This window comes from Oncorhynchus gorbuscha, linkage group LG13 (genome assembly GCF_021184085.1).
Source record: "Oncorhynchus gorbuscha isolate QuinsamMale2020 ecotype Even-year linkage group LG13, OgorEven_v1.0, whole genome shotgun sequence".
Classification (NCBI taxonomy): Eukaryota; Metazoa; Chordata; class Actinopteri; order Salmoniformes; family Salmonidae; genus Oncorhynchus; species Oncorhynchus gorbuscha.
Genome location: NC_060185.1, coordinates 6,553,813 through 6,581,147, shown reverse-complemented (window position 1 = coordinate 6,581,147; position 27,335 = coordinate 6,553,813). Strand labels below are relative to the sequence as shown.

Below are 27,335 nucleotides of genomic sequence, written 5' to 3'. Positions count from 1 at the left end.
TTTCAGTGCCCCACCTCATGCGTGCCATAACGCTCGCGGTCGCCGATGTGAACAAAACCTTTAAACAGGTCAACATCCGGAAAGCCGCTGGGCCAGACGGATTACCAAGACATGTACTCCCGAGCATGCGTTGACCAGCTGTCAAGTGTCTTCACTGACATTTTCAACCTCTCCTGACCAAGTAACAGCTACATGTTTCAAACGGACCACCATAGTCCCTGTGCCCGAGGAAGCGAAGGTAAATGATTACCGACCCGTGGCACTCGTGTCGGTAGCCATGAAGTGCTTTGAAAGGCTGGAAAGGGCTCACATCAACACCATCATCCCAGAAACCCTAGACCCTCTCCAATTCACATACCGACCCAACAGATCCACAGATGACGCAATCTCAATCGCACTCCACACTGCCCTTTCCCACCTGGACAAAAGGAACACCTATGTGAGAATGCTGTTCATTGACTACAGCTCAGCGTTCAACACCACAGTGCCCACGAAGCTCATCACTAAGCTAAGGACCCTGGGACTAAACACCTCCCCCTGCAACTGGATCCTGGACTTCCTGATGGTAAGAGGAGGCAACAACACCTCTGCCACGCTGATCTTTAACACTGGGGCCCCTCAGGGTGTGTACTTAGTCCCCTCCTGTACTCCCTGTTCACCCACGACTGCGTGGCAAAACACGTCTACAACACCATCGTTAACTTTGCTGATGACACAGCAGTAGTAGGCCTGATCACCGACAACGATGAGACAGCCTATAGGAGGAGGTCAGAGACCTGGCCGTGTGGTGCCAGGGCAACAACCTCTCCCTCAATGTGAGCAAGACAAAGGAGCTGATCGTGGACTACAGGAAAAGGCGGGGACGAACAGACCCCCATTAACGTCGCCGGACTGTAGTGGAGCAGGTTAAGAGTTTCTTGGTGTCCACATCACCAACAAACTGTCATGGTCCTTGGTGTCCACATCACCAACAAACTATCATGGTCCTTGGTGTCCACATCACCAACAAATTATCATGGTCCTTGGTGTCCACATCACCAACAAACTATCATGGTCCTTGGTGTCCACATCACCAACGAACGATCATGGTCCTTGGTGTCCACATCACCAACGAACTATCATGGTCCTTGGTGTCCACATCACCAACAAACTATCATGGTCCAAACATACCAAGACAGTCGTGAAGAGGGCACAACAAAACCTTTTCCCCTCAGGAGACTGAAAAGATTTAACATAGGTCCCCAGATCCTCAAAAAGTTCTACAGCTGCACCATCGAGAGCATCTTGACCGGTTGCATCACCGCCTGGTATGGCAACTGCTCAGCATCTGACCGTAAGGCGCTACAGAGGGTAGTGCTTACAACCCAGTGCATCACTGGGGACAAGCTTCCTGCCATCCAGGACCTATATACTAGGCGGTGTCAGAGGAAAGCCCATAAAATTGTCATAGACTCCAGTCACCAAGTTATAAGTCATCAAGTTATAGACTGTTTTCTCTGCTACCGCACGGTAAGCGGTACCGGAGCGCCAAGTCTAGGACCAAGAGGCTCCTCACCTCAACAGCTTCTACCCCCCCCCCCACCCCCATAAGACAGCTGAACAATTCATAAAATCGCCACCGGATGATTTACGTTGACCCCCCCTTTTGTACTACTCGCTGTTTGTTTGTTATAGTAATGTCGTCCCCACCAACATGTACATACTACCTCAACTAGCCTGTACCCCGGCACACAGACTCAGTATCGGTGCCCCCTGTATATAACCTCCACATTGACTCTGTACCGGTACCCCCTGTATATAACCTCCACACTGACTCGGTACCGGTACCCCATGTATATAACCTCTACACTGACTCGGTACCGGTACCCCCTGTATATAGCCTCCACATTGACTCGGTACCCCCTGTATATAGCCTCCACATTGACTCTGTACCGGTACCCCCTGTATATAGCCTCCACATTGACTCTGTACCGGTACCCCCTGTATATAGCCTCCACATTGACTCTGTACCGGTGCCCCCTGTATATAGCCTCCACATTGACTCGGTACCGGTACCCCCTGTATATAACCTCCACACTGACTCGGTACCGGTACCCCCTGTATATAACCTCCACACTGACTCGGTACCAGTACCCCCTGTATATAACCTCCACATGGACTCTGTACCGGTACCCCCTGTATATAACCTCCACACTGACTCGGTACCGGTACCCCCTGTATATAACCTCGTTATTCTTATTGTGAAACTTTATATTATTACTTTTTATTTTAGTCTACTTGATAAATATTTTATTCTTCTTGAACTGCACTGTTGGTTAAGGGCTTGTAAGTAAAGCATTTCACGGTAAAGTCTACACTTGTTGTATTCGGCGCATGTGACAAATTAAGTTTGATTTGATTTGAAGTGGTAGGCCACACAATCTCACAGAACGGGACCGCCGAGTGCTGAAGCGTGTAAAAATGGTCTGTCCTCGGTTGCAACTCTCACTACCGAGTTCCAAGCTCTCTTGAAGCAACGTCATCACAAGAACTGTTTGTCGGGAGCTTCATGAAATGGGTTTCCGTGGCCGAGCAGCCGAACACAAGCCTAAGATCACCATGTCCAATGCCAAGTGTCGGCTGGAGTGGTGTAAAGCTCAGCGCCATTGGACTCTTGAGCAGTGGAAACGCTTTCTCTGCAGTGATGAATCACGCTTTACCATCTGGCAGTCTGACGGACGAATCTGGGTTTGATGGATTACATTACATTTACATTTAAGTCATTTAGCAGACGCTCTTATCCAGAGCGACTTACAAATTGGTGCATTCACCTTATGACATCCAGTAGAACAGCCACTTTACAATAGTGCATCTAAATCTTTTAAGGGAGGGGGGGTGAGAAGGATTACTTTATCCTATCCTAGGTATTCCTTAAAGAGGTGGGGTTTCAGGTGTCTCCGGAAGGTGGTGATTGACTCCGCTGTCCTGGCGTCGTGAGGGAGTTTGTTCCACCATCGGGGGGCCAGAGCAGCGAACAGTTTTGACTGGGCTGAGCGGGAACTGTACTTCCTCAGTGGTAGGGAGGCGAGCAGGCCAGAGGTGGATGAACGCAGTGCCCTTGTTTGGGTGTAGGGCCTGATCAGAGCCTGGAGGTACTGAGGTGCCGTTCCCCTCACAGCTCCGTAGGCAAGCACCATGGTCTTGTAGCGGATGCGAGCTTCAACTGGAAGCCAGTGGAGAGAGCGGAGGAGCGGGGTGACGTGAGAGAACTTGGAAAGGTTGAACACCAGACGGGCTGCGGCGTTCTGGATGAGTTTGTAGGGGTTTAATGGCACAGGCATGGAGCCCAGCCAACAGCGAGTTGCAGTAATCCAGACGGGAGATGACAAGTGCCTGGATTAGGACCTGCGCCGCTTCCTGTGTGAGGCAGGGTCGTACTCTGCGGATGTTGTAGAGCATGAACCTACAGGAACGGGCCACCGCCTTGATGTTAGTTGAGAACGACAGGGTGTTGTCCAGGATCACGCCAAGGTTCTCGGCGCTCTGGGAGGAGGACACAATGGAGTTGTCAACCGTGATGGCGAGATCATGGAACGGGCAGTCCTTCCCCGGGAGGAAGAGCAGCTCCGTCTTGCCGAGGTTCAGCTTGAGGTGGTGATCCGTCATCCACACTGATATGTCTGGCAGAGATGCGATTCGCCACCTGGTCATCAGAAGTGGGAAAGGAGAAGATTAATTGTGTGTCGTCTGCATAGCAATGATAGGAGAGACCATGTGAGGTTATGACAGAGCCAAGTGACTTGGTGTATAGCGAGAATAGGAGAGGGCCTAGAACAGAGCCCTGGGGGACACCAGTGGTGAGAGCGCGTGGTGAGGAGACAGATTCTCGCCACGCCACCTGGTAGGAGCGACCTGTCAGGTAGGACGCAATCCAAGCGTGGGCCGCGCCGGAGATGCCCAACTCGGAGAGGGTGGAGAGGAGGATCTGATGGTTCACAGTATCGAAGGCAGCCGATAGGTCTAGAAGGATGAGAGCAGAGGAAAGAGAGTTAGCTTTAGCAGTGCGGAGCGCCTCCGTGATACAGAGAAGAGCAGTCTCAGTCTTGAAACCTGACTGATTTGGATCAAGAAGGTCATTCTGAGAGAGATAGCGGGAGAGCTGGCCAAGGACGGCACGTTCAAGATGCATGCCAGGAGAACGCTACCTGCCCCAATGCATAGCGCCAACTTTAACGTTTGGTGGAGGAGGAATAATGGTTTGGGGCTGTTTTTTCATGGTTCATGCCAGGCCCCTTAGTTCCAATGAAGGGAAATCTCAATGCAACAGTCCCCGCAGTAATGTTCCAACATCTAGTGGAAAGCCTTCTCAGAAGAGTGGAGGCTGTTATAGCAGCAATGTTCCTACATCTAGTGGAAAGCCTTCTCAGAAGAGTGGAGGCTGTTATAGCAGCAATGTTCCAACATCTAGTGGAAAGCCTTCTCAGAAGAGTGGAGACTGTTATAGCAGCAATGTTCCTACATCTAGTGGAAAGCCTTCCCAGAAGAGTGGAGGCTGTTATAGCAGCAATGTTCCTACATCTAGTGGAAAGCCTTCTCAGAAGAGTGGAGACTGTTATAGCAGCAATGTTCCTACATCTAGTGGAAAGCCTTCCCAGAAGAGTGGAGGCTGTTATAGCAGCAATGTTCCAACATCTAGTGGAAAGCCTTCCCAGAAGAGTGGAGGCTGTTATAGCAGCAATGTTCCAACATCTAGTGGAAAGCCTTCCCAGAAGAGTGGAGGCTGTTATAGCAGCAATGTTCCAACATCTAGTGGAAAGCCTTCCCAGAAGAGTGGAGACTGTTATAGCAGCAAAGAGGGGGGACCAATTCCATGTTAGTGCCCATGATTTTGAAGATGTCCGAGCAGGTGTCCACATACTTTTTGTCATGTGGTCTATTTTAAATGGGAAATAGGATAACTGTGCAGGGCATCCATGTTTGTACATAGAAATGAATGATATGTACCCATTGATTATTGAAGAATATAACTTTTATAAATGCCTCATGGGCTTAGTTCAACTGTCGTACCCCATCAGAACCCAAAATATAAGCTTGTTTTTATATTGATTTAGGAATAGTTGTCAGCAATCGAAGTCAACCCCATCTGTTTTGCCCCATGGTTGCGCACGCCTCGGTTTTGTTGCCAAACAACCCACCCATCTATTTCTGCACTAAATGTTTATAGGCCAACAATGCAGATTAACACTGCTGGTCTCCTAGGCAACATGGTCTCCTAGGTAACATGCTGTATGTATTGTTTTGATTTTCTGAAAAGAGATCAATATCATCAGGAAAACACAAGGAGAGAGAGATCAATATCATCAGGAAAACACAAGGAGAGAGATCAATATCATCAGGAAAACACAAGGAGAGAGATCAATATCATCAGTAAAACACAAGGAGAGAGATCAATATCATCAGGAAAACACAAGGAGAGAGAGAGAGATCAATATCATCAGGAAAACACAAGAGAGAGAGATCAATATCATCAGGAAAACACAAGGAGAGAGAGATCAATATCATCAGGAAAACACAAGGGGAGAGAGATCAATATCATCAGTAAAACACAAGGAGAGAGAGAGAGATCAATATCATCAGTAAAACACAAGGAGAGAGAGAGAGATCAATATCATCAGTAAAACACAAGGAGAGAGAGAGAGATCAATATCATCAGGAAAACACAAGGAGAGAGAGAGAGATCAATATCATCAGGAAAACACAAGAGAGAGAGAGAGATCAATATCATCAGGAAAACACAAGGGGAGAGAGATCAATATCATCAGGAAAACACAAGAGAGGGAGAGAGATCAATATCATCAGGAAAACACAAGGAGAGAGATCAATATCATCAGGAAAACACAAGGAGAGAGAGAGAGATCAATATCATCAGTAAAACACAAGGAGAGGGATCAATATCATCAGTAAAACACAAGGAGAGAGATCAATATCATCAGGAAAACACAATGAGAGAGATCAATATCATCAGGAAAACACAAGGAGAGAGAGATCAATATCATCAGGAAAACACAGAGAGAGAGAGATCAATATAATCATGAAAACACAAGGGGAGAGAGAGATCAATATCATCAGGAAAACACAAGGAGAGAGAGAGATCAATATCATCAGGAAAACACAAGGAGAGAGATCAATATCATCAGGAAAACACAAGGAGAGAGATCAATATCATCAGGAAAACACAAGGAGAGAGATCAATATCATCAGGAAAACACAGGAGAGAGAGAGATCAATATCATCAGGAAAACACAAGGAGAGAGATCAATATCATCAGGAAAACACAAGGAGAGAGAGAGATCAATATCATCAGTAAAACACAAGGAGAGAGAGAGAGATCAATATCATCAGTAAAACACAAGGAGAGAGATCAATATCATCAGTAAAACACAAGGAGAGAGATCAATATCATCAGGAAAACACAAGGAGAGAGATCAATATCATCAGTAAAACACAAGGAGAGAGATCAATATCATCAGTAAAACACAAGGAGAGAGATCAATATCATCAGTAAAACACAAGGAGAGAGATCAATATCATCAGGAAAACACAAGGAGAGAGAGAGAGATCAATATCATCAGGAAAACACAAGAGAGAGAGATCAATATCATCAGTAAAACACAAGGAGAGAGAGAGATCAATATCATCAGTAAAACACAAGGAGAGAGAGAGAGATCAATATCATCAGGAAAACACAAGGAAGAGAGAGAGATCAATATCATCAGGAAAACACAAGGAGAGAGATCAATATCATCAGTAAAACACAAGGAGAGAGATCAATATCATCAGGAAAACACAAGGAGAGAGAGATCAATATCATCAGGAAAACACAAGGAGAGAGATCAATATCATCAGGAAAACACAAGGAGGAGAGAGATCAATATCATCAGGAAAACACAAGGAGAGAGATCAATATCATCAGTAAAACACAAGGAGAGCGAGATCAATATCATCAGGAAAACACAAGGGAGAGAGATCAATATCATCAGGAAAACACAAGGAGAGAGATCAATATCATCAGGAAAACACAAGAGAGAGAGATCAATATCATCAGGAAAACACAAGGAGAGAGATCAATATCATCAGGAAAACACAAGAGAGAGAGAGATCAATATCATCAGTAAAACACGAGAGAGAGAGAGATCAATATCATCAGGAAAACACAAGGAGAGAGAGAGAGATCAATATCATCAGGAAAACACAAGGAGAGAGATCAATATCATCAGTAAAACACAAGGAGAGAGAGAGAGATCAATATCATCAGGAAAACACAAGGAGAGAGATCAATATCATCAGTAAAACACAAGGAGAGAGATCAATATCATCAGGAAAACACAAGGAGAGAGATCAATATCATCAGGAAAACACAAGGAGAGAGATCAATATCATCAGGAGAGAGAGATCAATATCATCAGGAAAACACAAGGAGAGAGATCAATATCATCAGGAAAACACAAGGAGAGAGATCAATATCATCAGGAAAACACAAGGAGAGAGATCAATATCATCAGGAAAACACAAGGAGGAGAGATCAATATCATCAGGAAAACACAAAGAGAGAGAGATCAATATCATCAGGAAAACACAAGGAGAGAGAGAGATCAATATCATCAGGAAAACACAAGAGAGAGAGATCAATATCATCAGGAAAACACAAGGAGAGAGATCAATATCATCAGGAAAACACAAGGAGAGAGATCAATATCATCAGGAAAACACAAGGAGAGAGAGATCAATATCATCAGGAAAACACAAGGAGAGAGAGAGATCAATATCATCAGGAAAACACAAGAGAGAGAGAGATCAATATCATCAGGAAAACACAAGAGAGAGAGAGATCAATATCATCAGGAAAACACAAGGAGAGAGAGAGATCAATATCATCAGGAAAACACAAGAGATCAATATCATCAGGAAAACACAAGAGAGAGAGATCATTATCATCAGGAAAACACAAGGAGAGAGAGAGATCAATATCATCAGGAAAACACAAGGACAGTAAACAGGGAGGGAGGAGGTAAAACACAAGGAGGGAGGGAGGGAGGGAGGGAGGGAGGGAGGGAGGAGGAGGAGGGAGGGGGAGAGAGGGAGGGAGGAGAGAGAGAGAGAGAGAGAGAGAGAGATCAAGAGAGAGAAGAGAGAGAGAGAGAGAGAGAGAGAGAGAGAGAGAGAGAGAGAGAGAGAGAGAGAGAGAGAGAGAGAGAGAGAGAGAGAGAGAGAGAGAGAGAGAGAGAGAGAGAGAGAGAGAGAGAGATTTATGACAGGCCAAAAATAGACGAATGAGTGCAAATGATTTTTTTAAAGCTCCCTTTCCATCTCTCCATCCTGCCTCTCCTGTCCTCGCTCCATCTCTCCATCCTGCCTCTCCCCGCTGCGTAGTTACTAATTGCCAGACGGCCTCAGAGTTGGAGGAACTGAAGGAAACCTGTACATACTTTCCTCCCTCCTGCCTGCCTCGAAGAGACTGATCAGGAGGTAGAGAGGTAGAGAGGTAGAGAGAGGTAGAGAGAGGTAGAGAGAGGTAGAGAGAGGGGGAGAGAGGGAGAGAGAGAGAGAGAGAGAGCGCGCGGAAGGATGTGGCTGATGTAAACAGATTGTCCTCTTTATTCATCTGTTCTTCTGATCCCTCCCTCCATCGCCTGCAGGACTGAGGTACAAAGTAGTCTTACTCATTTTCTCTCCTCTCTCCCCCTCTCTCTCCATCATTCTCTGTCTCTCTCTCCATCACTCATCCCTCTCTCTCTCCATCCCTCTCTCTCTCTCTCCTCTCTCTCTCTCTCTCCCATCACTCTCTCTCTCCATCACTCGCTGTCTCTCTCCATCCATCTCTCTCTCTCTCTCTCTCTCCTCTCCATCCCTCTCTCTCTCCATCACGCTCTCTCTCTCCATCACTCTCTGTCTCTCTCTCTCATCACTCTCTCTCCCTCTCTCTCTCATCCCTCTCTCTCTCTCTCTCTCTCTCTCTCTCTCTCTCTCTCTCTCCTCTCCATCCCTCTCTCTCTCTCCATCACGCTCTCTCTCTCATCACTCTCTGTCTCTCTCTCTGTCTCCCTCTCCTTTCCATCTCTCTCTCCATCTCTCATTTTCTCTAATTTTCTCTCTCTCCATCTCTCATTTTCTCTCTATCTCTCTACCTCATTCTCTCTCCATCCCTCTTTCTCCTTTCCATCTCTCTCTCATCTCATCTCTCATTTTCTCTCGCTCCATCTCTAATTTTCTCTCTCCATTTCTCTCCTCTCCATCCCTCTCTCTCTCTCTACCTCATTCTCTCTCCTCTTCATCCCTCTCTATCTTTCTCCTCTCCATCCCTCTCTCTCCTTTCCATCCCCCTCCCTCTCTCCTCTCCATCCCTCTCTCTCATCTCCATCTCTACCTCATTCTCTCTCCTCTCCATCTCTACCTCATTCTCTCTCCTCTCCATCCCTCTCTCCTCTCCATCCCTCTCTCTCCTCTCCATCCCTCTCTCTCCTCTCCATCCCTCTCTCTCCCTCTCTCTCCTCCTCTCTCTCTCTCTCCCTCTCTCTCCTCTCCATCCCTCTCTCTCCCTCTCTCTCCTCTCCATCCCTCTCTCTCCTCTCCATCCCTCTCTCCCTCTCTCTCCTCTCTCTCTCTCTCTCTCCCTCTCTCTCCTCTCCATCCCTCTCTCTCCCTCTCTCTCCTCTCCATCCCTCTCTCTCCTCTCCATCCCTCTCTCCTCTCCATCCCTCTCTCTCCTCTCCATCCCTCTCTCTCCTCTCCATCCCTCTCTCTCCTCTCCATCCCTCTCTCTCCCGCTCTCTCCTCTCCATCCCTCTCCATCCCTCTCTCTCCCCTCTCTCTCCTCTCTCTCCCCCTCTCTCCCTCTCTCTCCTCCATCCCTCTCTCCTCTCTCTCCTCTCTCCTCTCTCTCCTCTCCATCCCTCTCTCCTCTCTCTCCCTCTCTCCTCTCCATCCCTCTCTCCCTCTCCTCTCCATCCCTCTCTCTCCTCTCTCTCCTCTCCTTCCCTCTCTCTCCTCTCCATCTCTACCTTATTATCTCTCCTCTCCATCCCTCTCTCCTCTCCATCCCTCTCTCTCCTCTCCATACCTCTCTCTCCTCTCCATCCCTCTCTCTCCTCTCCATACCTCTCTCTCCTCTCCATCCCCCTCTATCTCTCTCTTTCTCTCTCTCTCCCTCTGTAGAGTACGGAGCAGGTTGCAGCATTCTGCCGCAGTCTCCATGACATGAATCCGTCTGAGTGTGCGACAAGTTCCTCCTCCCCCAGCCTGGAGTCGCCCGTCCCTCCGCCCGCCACCGGCACCCGTCAGCTCTCCGACGCCGACAAGCTACGCAAAGTCATCTGTGAGCTGGTGGAGACCGAACGCACCTATGTTAAAGTCAGTACTACATCTATTGTGTTGGTTGTGGTGGGGGGTATGGATGGGGGTTGTGTGTGTGTGTGTGTCTTCAAGTGAAGAATTCAGATGCATCTGACACTTGCCCTTTGCAGACAGACAGACAGACAGACAGACAGACAGACAGACAGACAGACAGACAGACAGACAGACAGACAGACAGACAGACAGACAGACAGACAGACAGACAGACAGACAGACAGACAGACAGACAGACAGACAGACAGACAGACAGACTGCCTACCCCATTCTGTACAGGACAAATGGCAGACAGACTGCCAACCCCATTCTGTACAGGACAAATGGCAGACATACTGCCAACCCCATTCTGTACAGGACAAATGGCAGACATACTGCCAACCCCATTCTGTACAGGACAAATGGCAGACATACTGCCAACCCCATTCTGTACAGGACAAATGGCAGACATACTGCCAACCCCATTCTGTACAGGACAAATGGCAGACATATTGCCAACCCCATTCTGTACAGGACAAATGGCAGACATACTGCCAACCCCATTCTGTACAGGACAAATGGCAGACATACTGCCAACCCCATTCTGTACAGGACAAATGGCAGACATACTGCCAACCCCATTCCGTACAGGACAAATGGCAGACAGACATACTGCCAACCCCATTCCGTACAGGACAAATGGCAGACAGACATACTGCCAACCCCATTCCGTACAGGACAAATGGCAGACAGACATACTGCCAACCCCATTCCGTACAGGACAAATGGCAGACAGACATACTGCCAACCCCATTCCGTACAGGACAAATGGCAGACAGACATACTGCCAACCCCATTCTGTACAGGACAAATGGCAGACTGACAGACAGACATACTACCAACCCCATTCTGTACAGGACAAATGGCAGACAGACATACTGCCAACCCCATTCTGTACAGGACAAATGGCAGACAGACATACTGCCAACCCCATTCTGTACAGGACAAATGGCAGACATACTGCCAACCCCATTCTGTACAGGACAAATGGCAGGCAGACATACTGCCAACCCCATTCTGTACAGGACAAATGGCAGGCAGACATACTGCCAACCCCATTCTGTACAGGACAAATGGCAGACAGACATACTGCCAACCCCATTCCGTACAGGACAAATGGCAGCCAACCCCATTCCGTACAGGACAAATGGCAGACCGACATACTGCCAACCCCATTCTGTACAGGACAAATGGCAGACTTGACAGACATACTGCCAACCCCATTCTGTACAGGACAAATGTGACTGGGCAGAGTTATATCTGGGTTACAGATCGCAGCAATACGTAGTATATTGTATAACTGGGTTACAGAATATATCAAAGCAATACATATTACAGTATTATAACTGGGTTACAAAAAGCTCTGAGATATCAAAGAAAACCCACAATATAACCTCAATACATATGTAATCTGATCGAACTAGAAACAGATATTAATATATAATCGGATCTAACTAGAAACAGATATTAATATGTAATCTGATGTAACTAGAAACAGATATTAATATGTAATCTGATGTAACTAGAAACGGAGATATTACTTGACAGAGATGTCATAATACTTTAACAAACCCAGTCAGAGAATAAAGGATCTTAACATGTGATTAGGAACAGTATTATTTTAATTCAACACTGTTGGTGTATAGTACAGTTGAATACCTTGGTTGTGATCAGAGATGGTAAATCTGCCATTTAAACCCGAGTGTATTATATTCTCCCTGTCAGTGTATGTATATATCCATTTTTTTTATTTTTTTTATTTCACCTTTATTTAACTATCCTCGTGAGTGTGTGTCTGTTTTGTGTTCAGCACTCTAATCAAGGCCTGATTCACTCTTGTCTACACAGGATCTTCATTGTCTCATCGGGAGGTATTTAACCCCACTACAGAAGGAGACCTGCCTCACTCAGGATGAGGTATGACTGACACACACACACACACACAGACACATACACACACATACACATACACACATAATCCATACACACACAGGGAATCCATTCTGTAGCTTAAATGTATCTGCTACTAAAATGTTTCTCAGAACGGCTGTTGCGTAACCGTGTAGGAGAGGGAGGACGAGAGAGAGGGAGGACGACGAGAGAGAGGGAGGACGAGAGAGAGGGAGGACGAGAGAGAGGGAGGACGAGAGAGAGGGAGGACGAGAGAGAGGGAGGACGAGAGAGAGGGAGGACGAGAGAGAGGGAGGACGAGAGAGAGGGAGGACGAGAGGGAGGACGAGAGAGAGGGAGGACGAGAGAGAGGGAGGACGAGAGAGGAGAGGGAGGACGAGAGAGAGGGAGGACGAGAGAGAGGGAGGACGAGAGAGAGGGAGGACGAGAGAGAGGGAGGACGAGAGAGAGGGAGGACGAGAGAGAGGGAGGACGAGAGAGAGAGGGAGGACGAGAGAGAGAGGGAGGACGAGAGAGAGGAGGGAGGACGAGAGAGAGGGAGGACGAGAGAGAGGGAGGACGAGAGAGAGAGGGAGGACGAGAGAGAGGGAGGACGAGAGAGAGGGAGGACGAGAGAGAGGGAGGACGAGAGAGAGGGAGGACGAGAGAGAGGGAGGACGAGAGAGAGGGAGGACGAGAGAGAGGGAAGACGAGAGAGAGGGAGGACGAGAGAGAGGGAGGACGAGAGAGAGGGAGGACGAGAGAGAGGGAGGACGAGAGAGAGGGAGGACGAGAGAGAGGGAGGACGAGAGAGAGGGAGGACGAGAGAGAGGGAGGACGAGAGAGAGGGAGGACAAGAGAGGGGGAGGACAAGAGAGGGGGAGGACAAGAGAGGGGGAGGACAAGAGCGGGGGAGGCAGGACGAGAGAGAGAGAGGGAGGGAGGGAGAGGAGGAGGACGAGAGCGGGGGAGGGAGGGAGAGGAGGATGTTTAAAGAGAGAAGAGAAAGTGACACTGTGATGTTGATGGGACACAGATGGTTCTATTGGTTTAATAGGATCTCCTCACTTCAACACCCTCACTGCTGCGGCCAGAATGCAGCCTTATCTCCTATCTAGTGCACAGAAATAGTGCACTACATAGTTAGTAGGATGCCATTTTGGGATGCATAGCTCTCAATTTAATTGGACTCTTGAGCTTGTATGTAATTCATTGATGTATTGGGATATAATACATTTCCTTTCTTTGCTTTTGTGCGTCTCCAGCTGGACATTCTGATTGGGAACCTGCCTGAGATGGTGGAGTTCCAGGTGGAATTCCTGAAGACTCTAGAAGACGGGACCAGATTGGTTCCAGACCTGGAGAAGCTGGAGAGAGTGGACCAGTTCAAGGTACAAAAAAAAAATGAACAGCCTGCCTCGAACGACAAAATAACAGCCTGCCTCGAACGAGAAAATAACACCCTGCCTCGAACTACAAAATAACAGCCTGCCTCAAATGACAAAATAACATCCTGCCTCGAACTACAAAATAACAGCCTGCCTCGAACTACAAAATAACAGCCTGCCTCGAACTACAAAATAACAGCCTGCCTCGAACGACAAAATAACATCCTGCCTCGATCGACAAAATAACAGCCTGCCTCGAACTACAAAATAACAGCCTGCCTCGAACTACAAAATAACAGCCTGCCTCGAACGACAAAATAACAGCCTGCCTCGAACGACAAAATAACATCCTGCCTCGATCGACAAAATAACATCCTGCCTCGATCGACAAAATAACAGCCTGCCTCGATCGACAAAATAACAGCCTGCCTCGATCGACAAAATAACATCCTGCCTCGATCGACAAAATAACAGCCTGCCGTGAACGACAAAATAACAGCCTGCCGTGAACGACAAAATAACAGCCTGCCTCGATCGACAAAATAACATCCTGCCTCGATCGACAAAATAACAGCCTGCCTCGATCGACAAAATAACAGCCTGCCTCGAACGATCGATCGACAAAATAACAGCCTGCCTCGATCGACAAAATAACAGCCTGCCTCGAACTACAAAATATAACATCCTGCCTCGAACGACAAAATAACAGCCTGCCTCGATCGACAAAATAACATCCTGCCTCGAACGATCGATCGACAAAATAACAGCCTGCCTCGATCGACAAAATAACAGCCTGCCTCGATCGACAAAATAACAGCCTGCCTCGATCGACAAAATAACAGCCTGCCTCGATCGACAAAATAACATCCTGCCTCGATCGACAAAATAACATCCTGCCTCGATCGACAAAATAACATCCTGCCTCGATCGACAAAATAACAGCCTGCCTCGATCGACAAAATAACAGCCTGCCTCGAAGAGATCGATCGACAAAATAACAGCCTGCCTTGAACGAGAAAATAACAGCCTGCCTCGAACCAAAGAACACCCTTTCTCGATCGACAAAAGAACAGCCTGCCTCGAATGACAAAATAACAGCCTGCCTCGAACGACAAAATAACATCCTGCCTCGAACGACAAAATAACATCCTGCCTCGAACGACAAAATAACATCCTGCCTCGAACGACAAAATAACATCCTGCCTCGAACGACAAAATAACATCCTGCCTCGAACGACAAAATATCATCCTGCCTCAAACAGCAAAATAACAGCCTGCCTCGAGTGAAAGAGGGCTCTTCCTGGAACAACAAAATAACATCCTGCCTCGAACGACAAAATAACATCCTGCCTCGAACGACAAAAGAACAGCCTGCCTCGAACGACAAAATAACATCCTGCCTCGAACGACAAAATAACATCCTGCCTCGAACGACAAAATAACATCCTGCCTCGAACGACAAAATAACAGCCTGCCTCGAACGACAAAATAACATCCTGCCTCGAACGACAAAATATCATCCTGCCTCAAACAGCAAAATAACAGCCTGCCTCGAGTGAAAGAGGGCTCTTCCTGGAACAACAAAATAACATCCTGACTCGAACGACAAAATAACATCCTGCCTCGAACGACAAAAGAACAGCCTGCCTCGAACGACAAAATAACATCCTGCCTCAAACAGCAAAATAACAGCCTGCCTCGAGTGAAAGAGGGCTCTTCCTGGAACAACAAAATAACATGCATCCTTAAATTAAATAAGGCTCTGCTTGGATCCAAAAAACAGCCTGGCTGGAACGAGTGTCAAACCCACATCTGGCATTTTAACTGTCAGGCTGCTACCAAAACACACTGTATAACCACGACCCTCTCCTCTCCTCCGCTTCCAAAACACACTGACCCTCCTCTCCTCCGCTACCAAAACACACTGTATAACCACGACCCTCTCCTCTCCTCCGCTACCAAAACACACTGTGTAACCACGACCCTCTCCTCTGCTACCAAAACACATTGTATAACCACGACCCTCTCCTCTCCTCCGCTACCAAAACACACTGTATAACCACGACTTTCTCCTCTCCTCTCCTCCGCTACCAAAACACATTGTATAACCACGACCCTCTCCTCTCCTCCGCTACCAAAACACATTGTATAACCACGACCCTCTCCTCTCCTCCGCTACCAAAACACATTGTATAACCACGACTCTCTCCTCCGCTACCAAAACACACTGTATAACCACGACCCTCTCCTCCGCTACCAAAACACCAAACCCTCTCCTCCGCTACCAAAACACATTGTGTAACCACGACCCTCTCCTCCGCTACCAAAACACATTGTGTAACCACGACCCTCTCCTCCGCTACCAAAACACATTGTGTAACCACGACCCTCTCCTCCGCTACCAAAACACATTGTGTAACCACGACCTCTCCTCCGCTACCAAAACACATTGTGTAACCACGACCCTCTCCTCTCTGCTACCAAAACACACTGTATAACCACGACTCTCTCCTCTGCTACCAAAACACATTGTGTAACCACGACTCTCCTCCTCTGCTACCAAAACACATTGTGTAACCACGACCCTCTCCTCCGCTACCAAAACACATTGTGTAACCACGACTCTCCCTCTCTCTCCCTGCTACCAAAACACACTGTATAACCACGACCCTCTCTGCTCCGCTACCAAAACACATTGTATAACCACGACTCTCTCCTCTGCTACCAAAACACATTGTATAACCACGACTCTCTCCTCTCCTCCGCTACCAAAACACACTGTATAACCACGACTCTCTCCTCTCCTCCGCTACCAAAACACATTGTATAACCACGACTCTCTCCTCTCCTCCGCTACCAAAACACATTGTGTAACCACGACCCTCTCCTCTGCTACCAAAACACACTGTATAACCACGACTCTCTCCTCTGCTACCAAAACACATTGTGTAACCACGACTCTCTCCTCTGCTACCAAAACACATTCTCTAACCACGACCTCTCCTCTGCTACCAAAACACATTGTGTAACCACGACTCTCTCCTCCGCTACCAAAACACATTGTATAACCACGACTCTCTCCTCCGCTACCAAAACACACTGTATAACCACGACCCTCTCCTCCGCTACCAAAACACACTGTGTAATCACGACCCTCTCCTCCGCTACCAAAACACATTGTGTAACCACGACCCTCTCCTCCGCTACCAAAACACATTGTGTAACCACGACCCTCTCCTCCGCTACCAAAACACATTGTATAACCACGACCCTCTCCTCCGCTACCAAAACACATTGTGTAACCACGACTCTCTCCTCTCCTCCGCTACCAAAACACATTGTATAACCACGACTCTCTCTGCTACCAAAACACACTCTCTCTCCTCTGCTACCAAAACACATTGTGTAACCACGACTCTCTCCTCTGCTACCAAAACACATTGTATAACCACGACCCTCTCTCCTCCGCTACCAAAACACATTGTATAACCACGACTCTCTCCTCTCCTCTCCTCTGCTACCAAAACACACTGTATAACCACGACTCTCTCCTCCGCTACCAAAACACATTGTATAACCACGACCCTCTCCTCCGCTACCAAAACACATTGTATAACCACGACTCTCTCCTCTCCTCTGCTACCAAAACACACTGTATAACCACGACTCTCTCCTCTCCTCCGCTACCAAAACACATTGTATAACCACGACTCTCTCCTCTCCTCCGCTACCAAAACACATTGTGTAACCACGACCCTCTCCTCTGCTACCAAAACACACTGTATAACCACGACTCTCTCCTCTGCTACCAAAACACATTGTGTAACCACGACTCTCTCTCTCTGCTACCAAAACACATTGTGTAACCACGACTCTCTCCTCTCTCTCCGCTACCAAAACACATTGTATAACCACGACTCTCTCCTCTCCGCTACCAAAACACACTGTATAACCACGACTCTCTCCTCCGCTACCAAAACACATTGTATAACCACGACCCTCTCCTCCGCTACCAAAACACATTGTATAACCACGACTCTCTCCTCTCCTCTGCTACCAAAACACACTGTATAACCACGACTCTCTCCTCTCCTCCGCTACCAAAACACATTGTGTAACCACGACTCTCTCCTCTCCTCCGCTACCAAAACACATTGTATAACCACGACTCTCTCCTCTCCTTGTCAGAAAATCCTCTTCTCTCTAGGAGGTTCCTTCCTGTACTATGCAGATCGGTTTAAGATCTACAGTGCGTTCTGCGCCAGCCACACCAAAGTCCCCAAGGTGCTCGTGAAAGGTGAGTTAAACACAGTTGGTGTGTGTGTATCCGTGGTTGTGTGTGTGTGTGTATCCGTGGTTGTGTGTGTGTGTGTGTGTGTGTGTGTGTGTGTGTGTGTGTGTGTGTGTGTGTGTGTGTGTGTGTGTGTGTGTGTGTGTGTGTGTGTGTGTGTGTGTGTGTGTGTGTGTGTGTGTGTGTGTGTGTGTGGTTGTGTGCGTGGTTGTGTATGTGTGTATATGTGTGTGTATGTGTGTGTGTGTGTGTGACTGGAGGTTGGGAGTCTGTGACTGGAGGGTGGGGAGACCTCTTCGAGACTGGAGGGTGGGGAGACCTCTTCGAGACTGGAGGGTGGGGAGACCGAATCGAGACTAGAGGGTGGGGGGCCGAAACGAGACTGAGACCTTAATTCGGTCTCGCCCCTCTGGTCTTGATTCCCCCCACCCCCTCTGGTCTTGATCCCCCCCACCCCTCCTCTGTTCTTGATCCCACCCCCTGGTCTTGATCCCCCCACCCCCTCTCTGGTCTTGATCCACCCCACCCCCCCTCTGGTCTTGATCCCCACCCCCCTCTGGTCTTGATTGGTCTCTCCCTCCTGGTCTTGATCCCCCCACCCCCCTCTGGTCTTGATTCGGTCTCTCCCTCCTCCGGTCTTGATCCCACCCCCCTCTGGTCTTGACCCCCCACCCCCCTCTGTTCTTGATCCCACCCCCCCTCTGGTCTTGACCCCCTCTGGTCTTGATCCCACCCCCCTCTGGTCTTGATCCCACCCCTCTGGTCTTGACCCCCCCCACCCCCTCTGGTCTTGATCCCCCCCCCTCTGGTCTTGATCCCCCCCCACCCCCTCTGTTCTTGACCCCCCACCCCCTCTGGTCTTGACCCCCCACCCCCTCTGGTCTTGACCCCCCACCCCCCTCCGGTCTTGACCCCCCACCCCCCCTCTGGTCTTGATCCCCCCCTCTGGTCTTGACCCCCCACCCCCCTCTGGTCTTGATCCCACCCCCCTCTGGTCTTGACCCCCCACCCCCCTCTGGTCTTGATCCCACACCCCCTCTGGTCTTGACCCCCCCACCCCCCTCTGGTCTTGATCCCCCCACCCCCCCTCTGGTCTTGATTCGGTCTCTCCCTCCTCCGGTCTTGATTCCCCCACCCCCTCTGGTCTTGATTCGGTCTCTCCCTCCTCCGGTCTTGATCCCCCCACCCCCTCTGGTCTTGATTCCCCCCACCCCCCTCTGGTCTTGATTCCGGTCCCCCCACCCCCTCTGGTCTTGATTCGGTCTCTCCCTCCTCCGGTCTTGATTCCCTCCACCCCCCTCTGGTCTTGATTCGGTCTCCCCCCCCCTCCGGTCTTGATCCCACCCCCTCTGGTCTTGACCCCCCCACCCCCCCTCCCACCCCCTGTGGTCTTGATCCCACCCCCTCTGGTCTTGACCCCCCCCCCCCCCCTCTGGTCTTGATCCCACCCCCTCTGGTCTTGACCCCCCACCCCCTGTGGTCTTGATCCCACCCCCTCTGGTCTTGACCCCCCCACCCCCCTCTGGTCTTGATCCCCCTCTGGTCTTGACCCCCCCACCCCCCTCTGGGTCTTGGTCTTCCCCACCCCCACTCTGGTCTTGATCCCACCCCCTCTGGTCTTGACCCCCCTCTGGTCTTGATCCCCCCACCCCCCTCTGGTCTTGACCCCCCACCCCCCCCTCCGGCCCCCACCCCCTCTGGTCTTGACCCCCCCCTGGTCTTGATCCCCCCCCCCCTCTGGTCTTGATTCCCCCCACCCCCCTCTGGTCTTGATCCCCCTCCCACCACCCCCTCTGGTCTTGATCCCCCACCCCCTCCGGTCTTGAGCCCCCCCCCCCCTCTGGTCTTGATCCCCCACCCCCCTCTGGTCTTGACCCCCCCTCTGGTCTTGCCCCCCCACCCCCCTCTGGTCTTGATCCCACCCCCACCTTGATCCCACCCCCCCCCACCCCCTCTGGTCTTGATCCCCCCCACCCCCTCTGGTCTTGATCCACCCCCCTCTGGTCTTGACCCCCACCCCCTCTGGTCTTGATCCCACCCCCTCTGGTCTTGACCCCCCCCACCCCCCTCTGGTCTTGACCCCCCCCACCCCCCTCTGGTCTTGATCCCCACCCCCTCTGGTCTTGACCCCCCCCCCCTCTGGTCTTGATCCTGGTCCCCCCCACCCCCTCTGGTCTTGACCCCCCACCCCCTCTGGTCTTGACCCCCCCTCTGGTCCCCACCCCCTCTGGTCTTGACCCCCCCCCCCTCTGGTCTTGATCCCCCCCCCTCTGGTCTTGACCCCCCACCCCCTCTGGTCTGACCCCCCCCCCTCTGGTCTTGATCCCACCCCCCTCTGGTCTTGACCCCCCCACCCCCTCTGGTCTTGATCCCACCCCCTCTGGTCTTGACCCCCCCACCCCCTCTGGTCTTGATCCCACCCCCTCTGGTCTTGACCCCCCCCCCCCCCTCTGGTCATCCCCCCTCTGGTCTTGACCCCCCACCCCCTCTGGTCTTGATCCCACCCCCTCTGGTCTTGACCCCCCCCCCCCCCTCTGGTCTTGATCCCACCCCCTCTGGTCTTGATCCCACCCCCTCTGGTCTTGACCCCCCCCCCCCTCTGGTCTTGATCCCACCCCCTCTGGTCTTGCCCCCCCCACCCCCCTCTGGTCTTGATCCCCCCCCTCTGGTCTTGACCCCCCCCCCACCCCCCCCTCTGGTCCCCCCTCTGGTCTTGATCCCCCCCCTCTGGTCTTGACCCCCCACCCCCCTCTGGTCTTGATCCCACCCCCTCCTGGTCTTGACCCCACCCCCCTCTGGTCTTGACCCCCCCACCCCCCTCTGGTCTTGATCCCACCCCCTCTGGTCTTGACCCCCTCACCACCCCCCTCTGGTCTGAGTCTTGATCCCACCCCCTCTGGTCTTGATCTCCTTGCCCCCCCCACCCCCTCTGGTCTTGATCCCACCCCCCTCTGGTCTTGATCCCCCACCCCCCTCTGGTCTTGACCCCCCATCCCCCCCTCTGGTCTTGATCCCACCCCCCTCTGGTCTTGACCCCCCTCCTTGACCCCCCATCCCCCCTCTGGTCTTGATCCCCTCTGGTCTTGGCCCCCCACCCCCCTCTGGTCCCCCCCCCCACCCCCCTCTGGTCTTGATTCGGTCTCTCCCTCCTCCGGTCTTGATCCCCTCTGAATATTCAACTCCCCAGAAGAGAGGTGTTATTTTATGACACTTTGTTAACAGATCACATCCGTGTAAAACTCATTCTGCAGAGGGACGAATATCTGCGGGTTTTTGCTCCTTCCTTGTGCTTGATTGATGAATTAAGGAAATAACTCCCCTCGCCTGGTTTTCTAGGTGTAGGAAAAGGAAAAACCTGCAGACACAAAGCCCTCCATGGAATGAGCGCCAGGGTAGCCTAGTGGTTAGAGTGTAGAGGCGCCAGGGTAGCCTAGTGGTTAGAGTGTAGAGGTGGCAGGTAGCCTAGTGGTTAGAGTGTAGAGGCGCCAGGGTAGCCTAGTGGTTAGAGTGTAGAGGCGGCAGGGTAGCCTAGTGGTTAGAGTGCAGGGTAGCCTAGTGGTTAGGAGTGTAGAGGCGGCAGGGTGGCCAGTGGTTAGAGTGTAGGCGCCAGGGTAGCCTAGTGGTTAGAGTGTAGAGGCGGCAGGGTAGCCTAGTGGTTAGAGTGTGGAGGCGGCAGGGTAGCCTAGTGGTTAGAGTGTAGAGGCGCCAGGGTAGCCTAGTGGTTAGAGTGTAGGCGGCAGGGTAGCCTAGTGGTTAGAGTGTAGAGGTGGCAGGGTAGCCTAGTGGTTAGAGTGTAGAGGCGGCAGGGTAGCCTAGTGGTTAGAGTGTAGAGGCGGCAGGGTAGCCTAGTGGTTAGAGTGTAGAGGTGGCAGGGTAGCCTAGTGGTTAGAGTGTGGAGGTGGCAGGGTAGCCTAGTGGTTAGAGTGTAGAGGCGGAAGGGGCCTAGTGGTTAGAGTGTAGAGGCGGAAGGGTAGCCTAGTGGTTAGAGTGTAGAGGGGCAGGGTATAGAACTAGTGGTTAGAGTGTAGAGGCGGCAGGGTAGCCTAGTGGTTAGAGTGTAGAGTGGGCAGGGTAGCCTAGTGGTTAGAGTGTAGAGGCGGCAGGGTAGCCTAGTGGTTAGAGTGTAGAGGTGGCCTAGTGGTTAGAGTGTAGAGGGGCGGCAGGGTAGCCTAGTGGTTAGAGTGTAGAGGCGGCAGGGTAGCCTAGTGGTTATAGTGTAGAGGTGGCAGGGTAGCCTAGTGGTTAGAGTGTAGGGGGGGCAGGGTAGCCTAGTGGTTAGAGTGTAGAGGGGGCAGGGTAGCCTAGTGGTTAGAGTGTAGAGGTGGCAGGGCAGCCTAGTGGTTAGAGTGTAGAGGTGGCAGGGTAGCCTAGTGGTTAGAGTGTAGAGGTGGCAGGGTAGCCTAGTGGTTAGAGTGTAGAGGCGGCAGGGTAGCCTAGTGGTTAGAGTGCAGAGGCGGCAGGGTAGCCTAGTGGTTAGAGTGTAGAGGTGGTAGCGTAGCCTAGTGGTTAGAGTGTAGAGGGGGCAGGGTAGCCTAGTGGTTAGAGTGTAGGCGGAGGTGGCCTAGTGGTTAGAGTGTAGAGGGGCAGGGTAGCCTAGTGGTTAGAGTGTAGAGGTGGCAGGGTAGCCTAGTGGTTAGAGTGTAGAGGTGGCAGGGTAGCCTAGTGGTTAGAGTGTAGAGGTGGCAGGGTAGCCTAGTGGTTAGAGTGTAGAGGTGGCCTAGTGGTTAGAGTGTAGAGGCGGCAGGGTGGCCTAGTGGTTAGAGTGTAGAGGTGGTAGGGTAGCCTAGTGGTTAGAGTGCAGAGGGCAGGGTAGCCTAGTGGTTAGAGTGTAGAGGCGGCAGGGTAGCCTAGTGGTTAGAGTGTAGAGGTGGTAGGGTAGCCTAGTGGTTAGAGTGTAGAGGGGCAGCCTAGTGGTTAGAGTGTAGAGGTGGCAGGGTAGCCTAGTGGTTAGAGTGTAGAGGTGGCCTAGTGGTTAGAGTGTAGAGGGGCAGGGTAGCCTAGTGGTTAGAGTGTAGAGGTGGCAGGGCAGCCTAGTGGTTAGAGTGTAGAGGTGGCAGGGTAGCCTAGTGGTTAGAGTGTAGAGGTGGCAGGGTAGCCTAGTGGTTAGAGTGTAGAGGTGGCCTAGTGGTTAGAGTGTAGAGGGAGCAGGGTAGCCTAGTGGTTAGAGTGTAGAGGTAGGGTAGCCTGGTGGTTAGAGTGTAGAGGCAGGAGTAGCCTAGTGGTTAGAGTGTAGAGGTGGCAGGGTAGCCTAGTGGTTAGAGTGTAGGAGGCAGCGTAGCCTAGTGGTTAGAGTGTAGGGTTGCTTGGGGTAGCCTGGTGGTTAGAGTGTAGAGGTGGCAGGGTAGCCTAGTGGTTAGAGTGTAGAGGTGGTAGGGTAGCCTGAGTGGTTAGAATGTAGGGGGCAGGATAGCCTAGTGGTTAGAGTGTAGAGGCGGCAGGGTAGCCTAGTGGTTAGAGTGTAGAGGTGGCAGGGTAGCCTAGTGGTTAGAGTGTAGAGGTGGCAGGGTAGCCTAGTGGTTAGAGTGTAGAGGTGGCAGGGTAGCCTAGTGGTTAGAGTGTAGAGGTGGCAGGGGTAGCCTAGTGGTTACAGGAAGGAAGTAACCGGAAGGTTTCAAGTTCAAACCCCGAGCTGACATGGTACAAATCTGCCGTTCTGCCCCCTGAACAGGCAGTTAACCCGTTTCCCTAGGCCGTCATTGTAAATAAGAATTTGTTCTTTAACTGGCTTGCCTGGTTAAATAAAGGTAACATAAAAATGAGTTTTGGCACCCTGACGCAAGAGCATAGTAGCAGCAAACATTCAGGGGACTTCTCTAAGTCGGATGTTATTTAATTATCCAGCTCCTCTGAAACACTTGGAAATTAACGTGTGTAAAACCTTCTTCTTCTTCTTCTCCTCCTCTCATTGCACATCCAGCTAAGACGATGCAGACTTCAAGGCGTTTCTGGAAAGAGGAACCCGAGCAGCAGCACTCCTCAACCTGAGTCCTACCTGATCAAACCCATCCAGGGTTCTGAAGTACCCACTACTACTGGGAGAGCTGTACTCACTGACAGACCGGACAGTGAAGAACACTATCACCTGAATGGTAAGGAGGGAGAGGTGTGTCCTATAGTACCCACTACTACTGAGAGGCTGTAGGAGAGGGAGAGGAGGGGTGTGTCTATAGTACCCACTGCTACTGAGAGAGAGCTGTAGGAGGAGGGAGGGAGAGGGGAGGAGGGAGGGAGGGTGTGTCCTATAAGTACCCACTACTACTGAGAGAGCTGTAGGAGGAGGGAGGGAGGGTGTGTCCTATGAGTACCCACTACTACTGAGAGAGCTGTAGGAGGAGGGAGGGAGGGAGTGTGTCCTATGATGCCCACTACTACTGAGAGAGTTGTAGGAGGAGGAGGGTGTGTCCTATAGTACCCCACTACTACTGAGGAAAACTGTAGGAGGAGAGGAGGGAGGAGGGGTGTGTCCTATAGTACCCACTACTACTGAGAGAGCTGTAGGAGGAGGGAGGGAGGGAGGAGGGTGTGTCCTGGTACCCACTACTACTGAGAGCTGTAGGAGGAGCGAGGAGGGTGTAATCTCTCACTGCCGACACCCACACTACTACTGAGAGAGGAGGCACTGTAGGAGGAGGAGGGTGTGTCTATACATTTACTCTCTGAGAGCTGCAGGAGAGGAGAGAGAGAGGAGAGTGTGTCCTGAAACCTCCCCCATTTAGTAATGGGGAGGTGGTTGGGTTGGTAATGGGGGGTTGGGTTGGTAATGGGGAGAGGGTGGTTGGGTTGGTAATGGGGGAGGGTGGTTGGGTTGGTAATGGGGGAGGGTGGTTGGGTTGGTAATGGGGGGGTTGGGTTGGTAATGGGGGGAGGGTGGTTGGGTTGGTAATAGGGGAGGGTGGTTGGGTTGGTAATGGGGGAGGGTGGTTGGGTTGGTAATGGGGGTGGTTGGGTTGGTAATGGGGGGAGGGTGGTTGGGTTGGTAATGGGGGAGGGTGGTTGGGTTGGTAATAGGGGGAGGGTGGTTGGGTTGGTAATAGGGGGAGGGTGGTTGGGTTGGTAATGGGGGAGGGTGGTTGGGTTGGTAATGGGGAGGTGGTTGGGTTGGTAATGGGGGAGGGTGGTTGGGTTGGTAATGGGGGGAGGGTGGTTGGGTTGGTAATGGGGGGAGGGTGGTTGGGTTGGTAATGGGGGGAGGGTGGTTGGGTTGGTAATGGGGGGAGGGTGGTTGGGTTGGTAATGGGGGAGGGTGGTTGGGTTGGTAATGGGGGAGGGTGGTTGGGTTGGTAATGGGGGAGGGTGGTTGGGTTGGTAATGGGGGGAGGGTGGTTGGGTTGGTAATGGGGGAGGGTGGTTGGGTTGGTAATGGGGGGAGGGTGGTTGGGTTGGTAATGGGGGGAGGGTGGTTGGGTTGGTAATGGGGGGAGGGTGGTTGGGTTGGTAATGGGGGGAGGGTGGTTGGGTTGGTAATGGGGGGAGGGTGGTTGGGTTGGTAATGGGGGGAGGGTGGTTGGGTTGGTAATGGGGGGAGGGTGGTTGGGTTGGTAATGGGGGGAGGGTGGTTGGGTTGGTAATGGGGGGAGGGTGGTTGGGTTGGTAATGGGGGGAGGGTGGTTGGGTTGGTAATGGGGGAGGGTGGTTGGGTTGGTAATGGGGGGAGGGTGGTTGGGTTGGTAATGGGGGAGGGTGGTTGGGTTGGTAATGGGGGAGGGTGGTTGGGTTGGTAATGGGGGAGGGTGGTTGGGTTGGTAATGGGGGGAGGGTGGTTGGGTTGGTAATGGGGGGAGGGTGGTTGGGTTGGTAATGGGGGGAGGGTGGTTGGGTTGGTAATGGGGGGAGGGTGGTTGGGTTGGTAATGGGGGGAGGGTGGTTGGGTTGGTAATGGGGGGAGGGTGGTTGGGTTGGTAATGGGGGGAGGGTGGTTGGGTTGGTAATGGGGGGAGGGTGGTTGGGTTGGTAATGGGGGAGGGTGGTTGGGTTGGTAATGGGGGGAGGGTGGTTGGGTTGGTAATGGGGGGAGGGTGGTTGGGTTGGTAATGGGGGAGGGTGGTTGGGTTGGTAATGGGGGAGGGTGGTTGGGTTGGTAATGGGGGGGTGGTTGGGTTGGTAATGGGGGGGTGGTTGGGTTGGTAATGGGGGGAGGGTGGTTGGGTTGGTAATGGGGGGGTGGTTGGGTTGGTAATGGGGGGGGTGGTTGGGTTGGTAATGGGGGGTGGTTGGGTAGGTGGATGGGTGGGTCATGTGAGAGAGCATTACCATAAGGTCAGCATTTATTTCCATGTTGTATTTAACTAGACTAGTGTGTGTGTGTGTGTGTGTGTGTGTGTGTGTGTGTGTGTGTGTGTGTGTGTGTGTGTGTGTGTGTGTGTGTGTGTGTGTGTGTGTGTGTGTGTGTGTGTGTGTGTGTGTGTGTGTGTGTGTGTCCTTATTTCATCAATGGCAAAACGGGTGTACTGCACACTACTACTTGGCAACATTAAGATGAATGCATGTAGTCATTGAGTCATTTCCTCTCGTAGATTATACTAACAGCGCTTCTCTTCTCTCTCCTTCCTGTCCAGTCGCTATGAAGGCCATGAACAAGGTGGCCAGTCACATCAATGAGATGCAGAAGATCCACGAGGAGTTTGGGTTGGTGTTTGACCAGCTCATAGCGGAGCAGAGTGGAGACAAGAAAGAGGTACGGTGGTGGTGTTGTAAGGAGAGGTACGGTGGTGGTGGTGTTGTAAGGAGAGGTACGGTGGTGGTGTTGTAAGAAGAGGTACGGTGGTGGTGGTGTTGTAAGGAGAGGTACGGTGGTGGTGGTGTTGTAAGAGAGGTACGGTGGTGGTGGTGTTGTAAGGAGAGGTACGGTGGTGGTGTTGTAAGGAGAGGTACGGTGGTGGTGTTGTAAGGAGAGGTACGGTGGTGGTGTTGTAAGGAGAGGTACGGTGGTGGTGTTGTAAGGAGAGGTACGGTGGTGGTGTTGTAAGGAGAGGTACGGTGGTGGTGGTGTTGTAAGAAGAGGTACGGTGGTGGTGTTGTAAGGAGAGGTACGGTGGTGGTGTTGTTGTAAGGAGAGGTACGGTGGTGGTGTTGTAAGGAGAGGTACGGTGGTGGTGTTGTAAGGAGAGGTACGGTGGTGGTGTTGTAAGAAGAGGTACGGTGGTGGTGGTGTTGTAAGAAGAGGTACGGTGGTGGTGGTGGTGTTGTAAGGAGAGGTACGGTGGTGTTGTTGTAAGAAGAGGTACGGTGGTGGTGTTGTATGGAGAGGTACGGTGGTGTTGTTGTAAGGAGAGGTACGGTGGTGTTGCTGTAAGGAGAGGTACGGTGGTGGTGGTGGTGTTGTAAGGAGAGGTACGGTGGTGGTG

At 51.2% G+C, this 27,335-nt stretch overlaps 1 protein-coding gene across 1 annotated transcript in view; it reads left to right on the top strand.

Annotated features, from left to right (window-relative positions):
* The window catches only part of LOC123993827 (rho guanine nucleotide exchange factor TIAM1-like), a 108,048-nt gene that overhangs the window by 55,887 nt on the left and 24,826 nt on the right, over nt 1–27,335 (top strand). The window contains exons 6-9 of the mRNA XM_046296296.1: nt 10,192–10,386; nt 12,271–12,339; nt 13,578–13,703; nt 17,889–17,997. Coding sequence (XP_046152252.1) covers nt 10,192–10,386; nt 12,271–12,339; nt 13,578–13,703; nt 17,889–17,997 — 499 coding nt within the window. The remainder of the gene's footprint in view (nt 1–10,191; nt 10,387–12,270; nt 12,340–13,577; nt 13,704–17,888; nt 17,998–27,335) is intronic.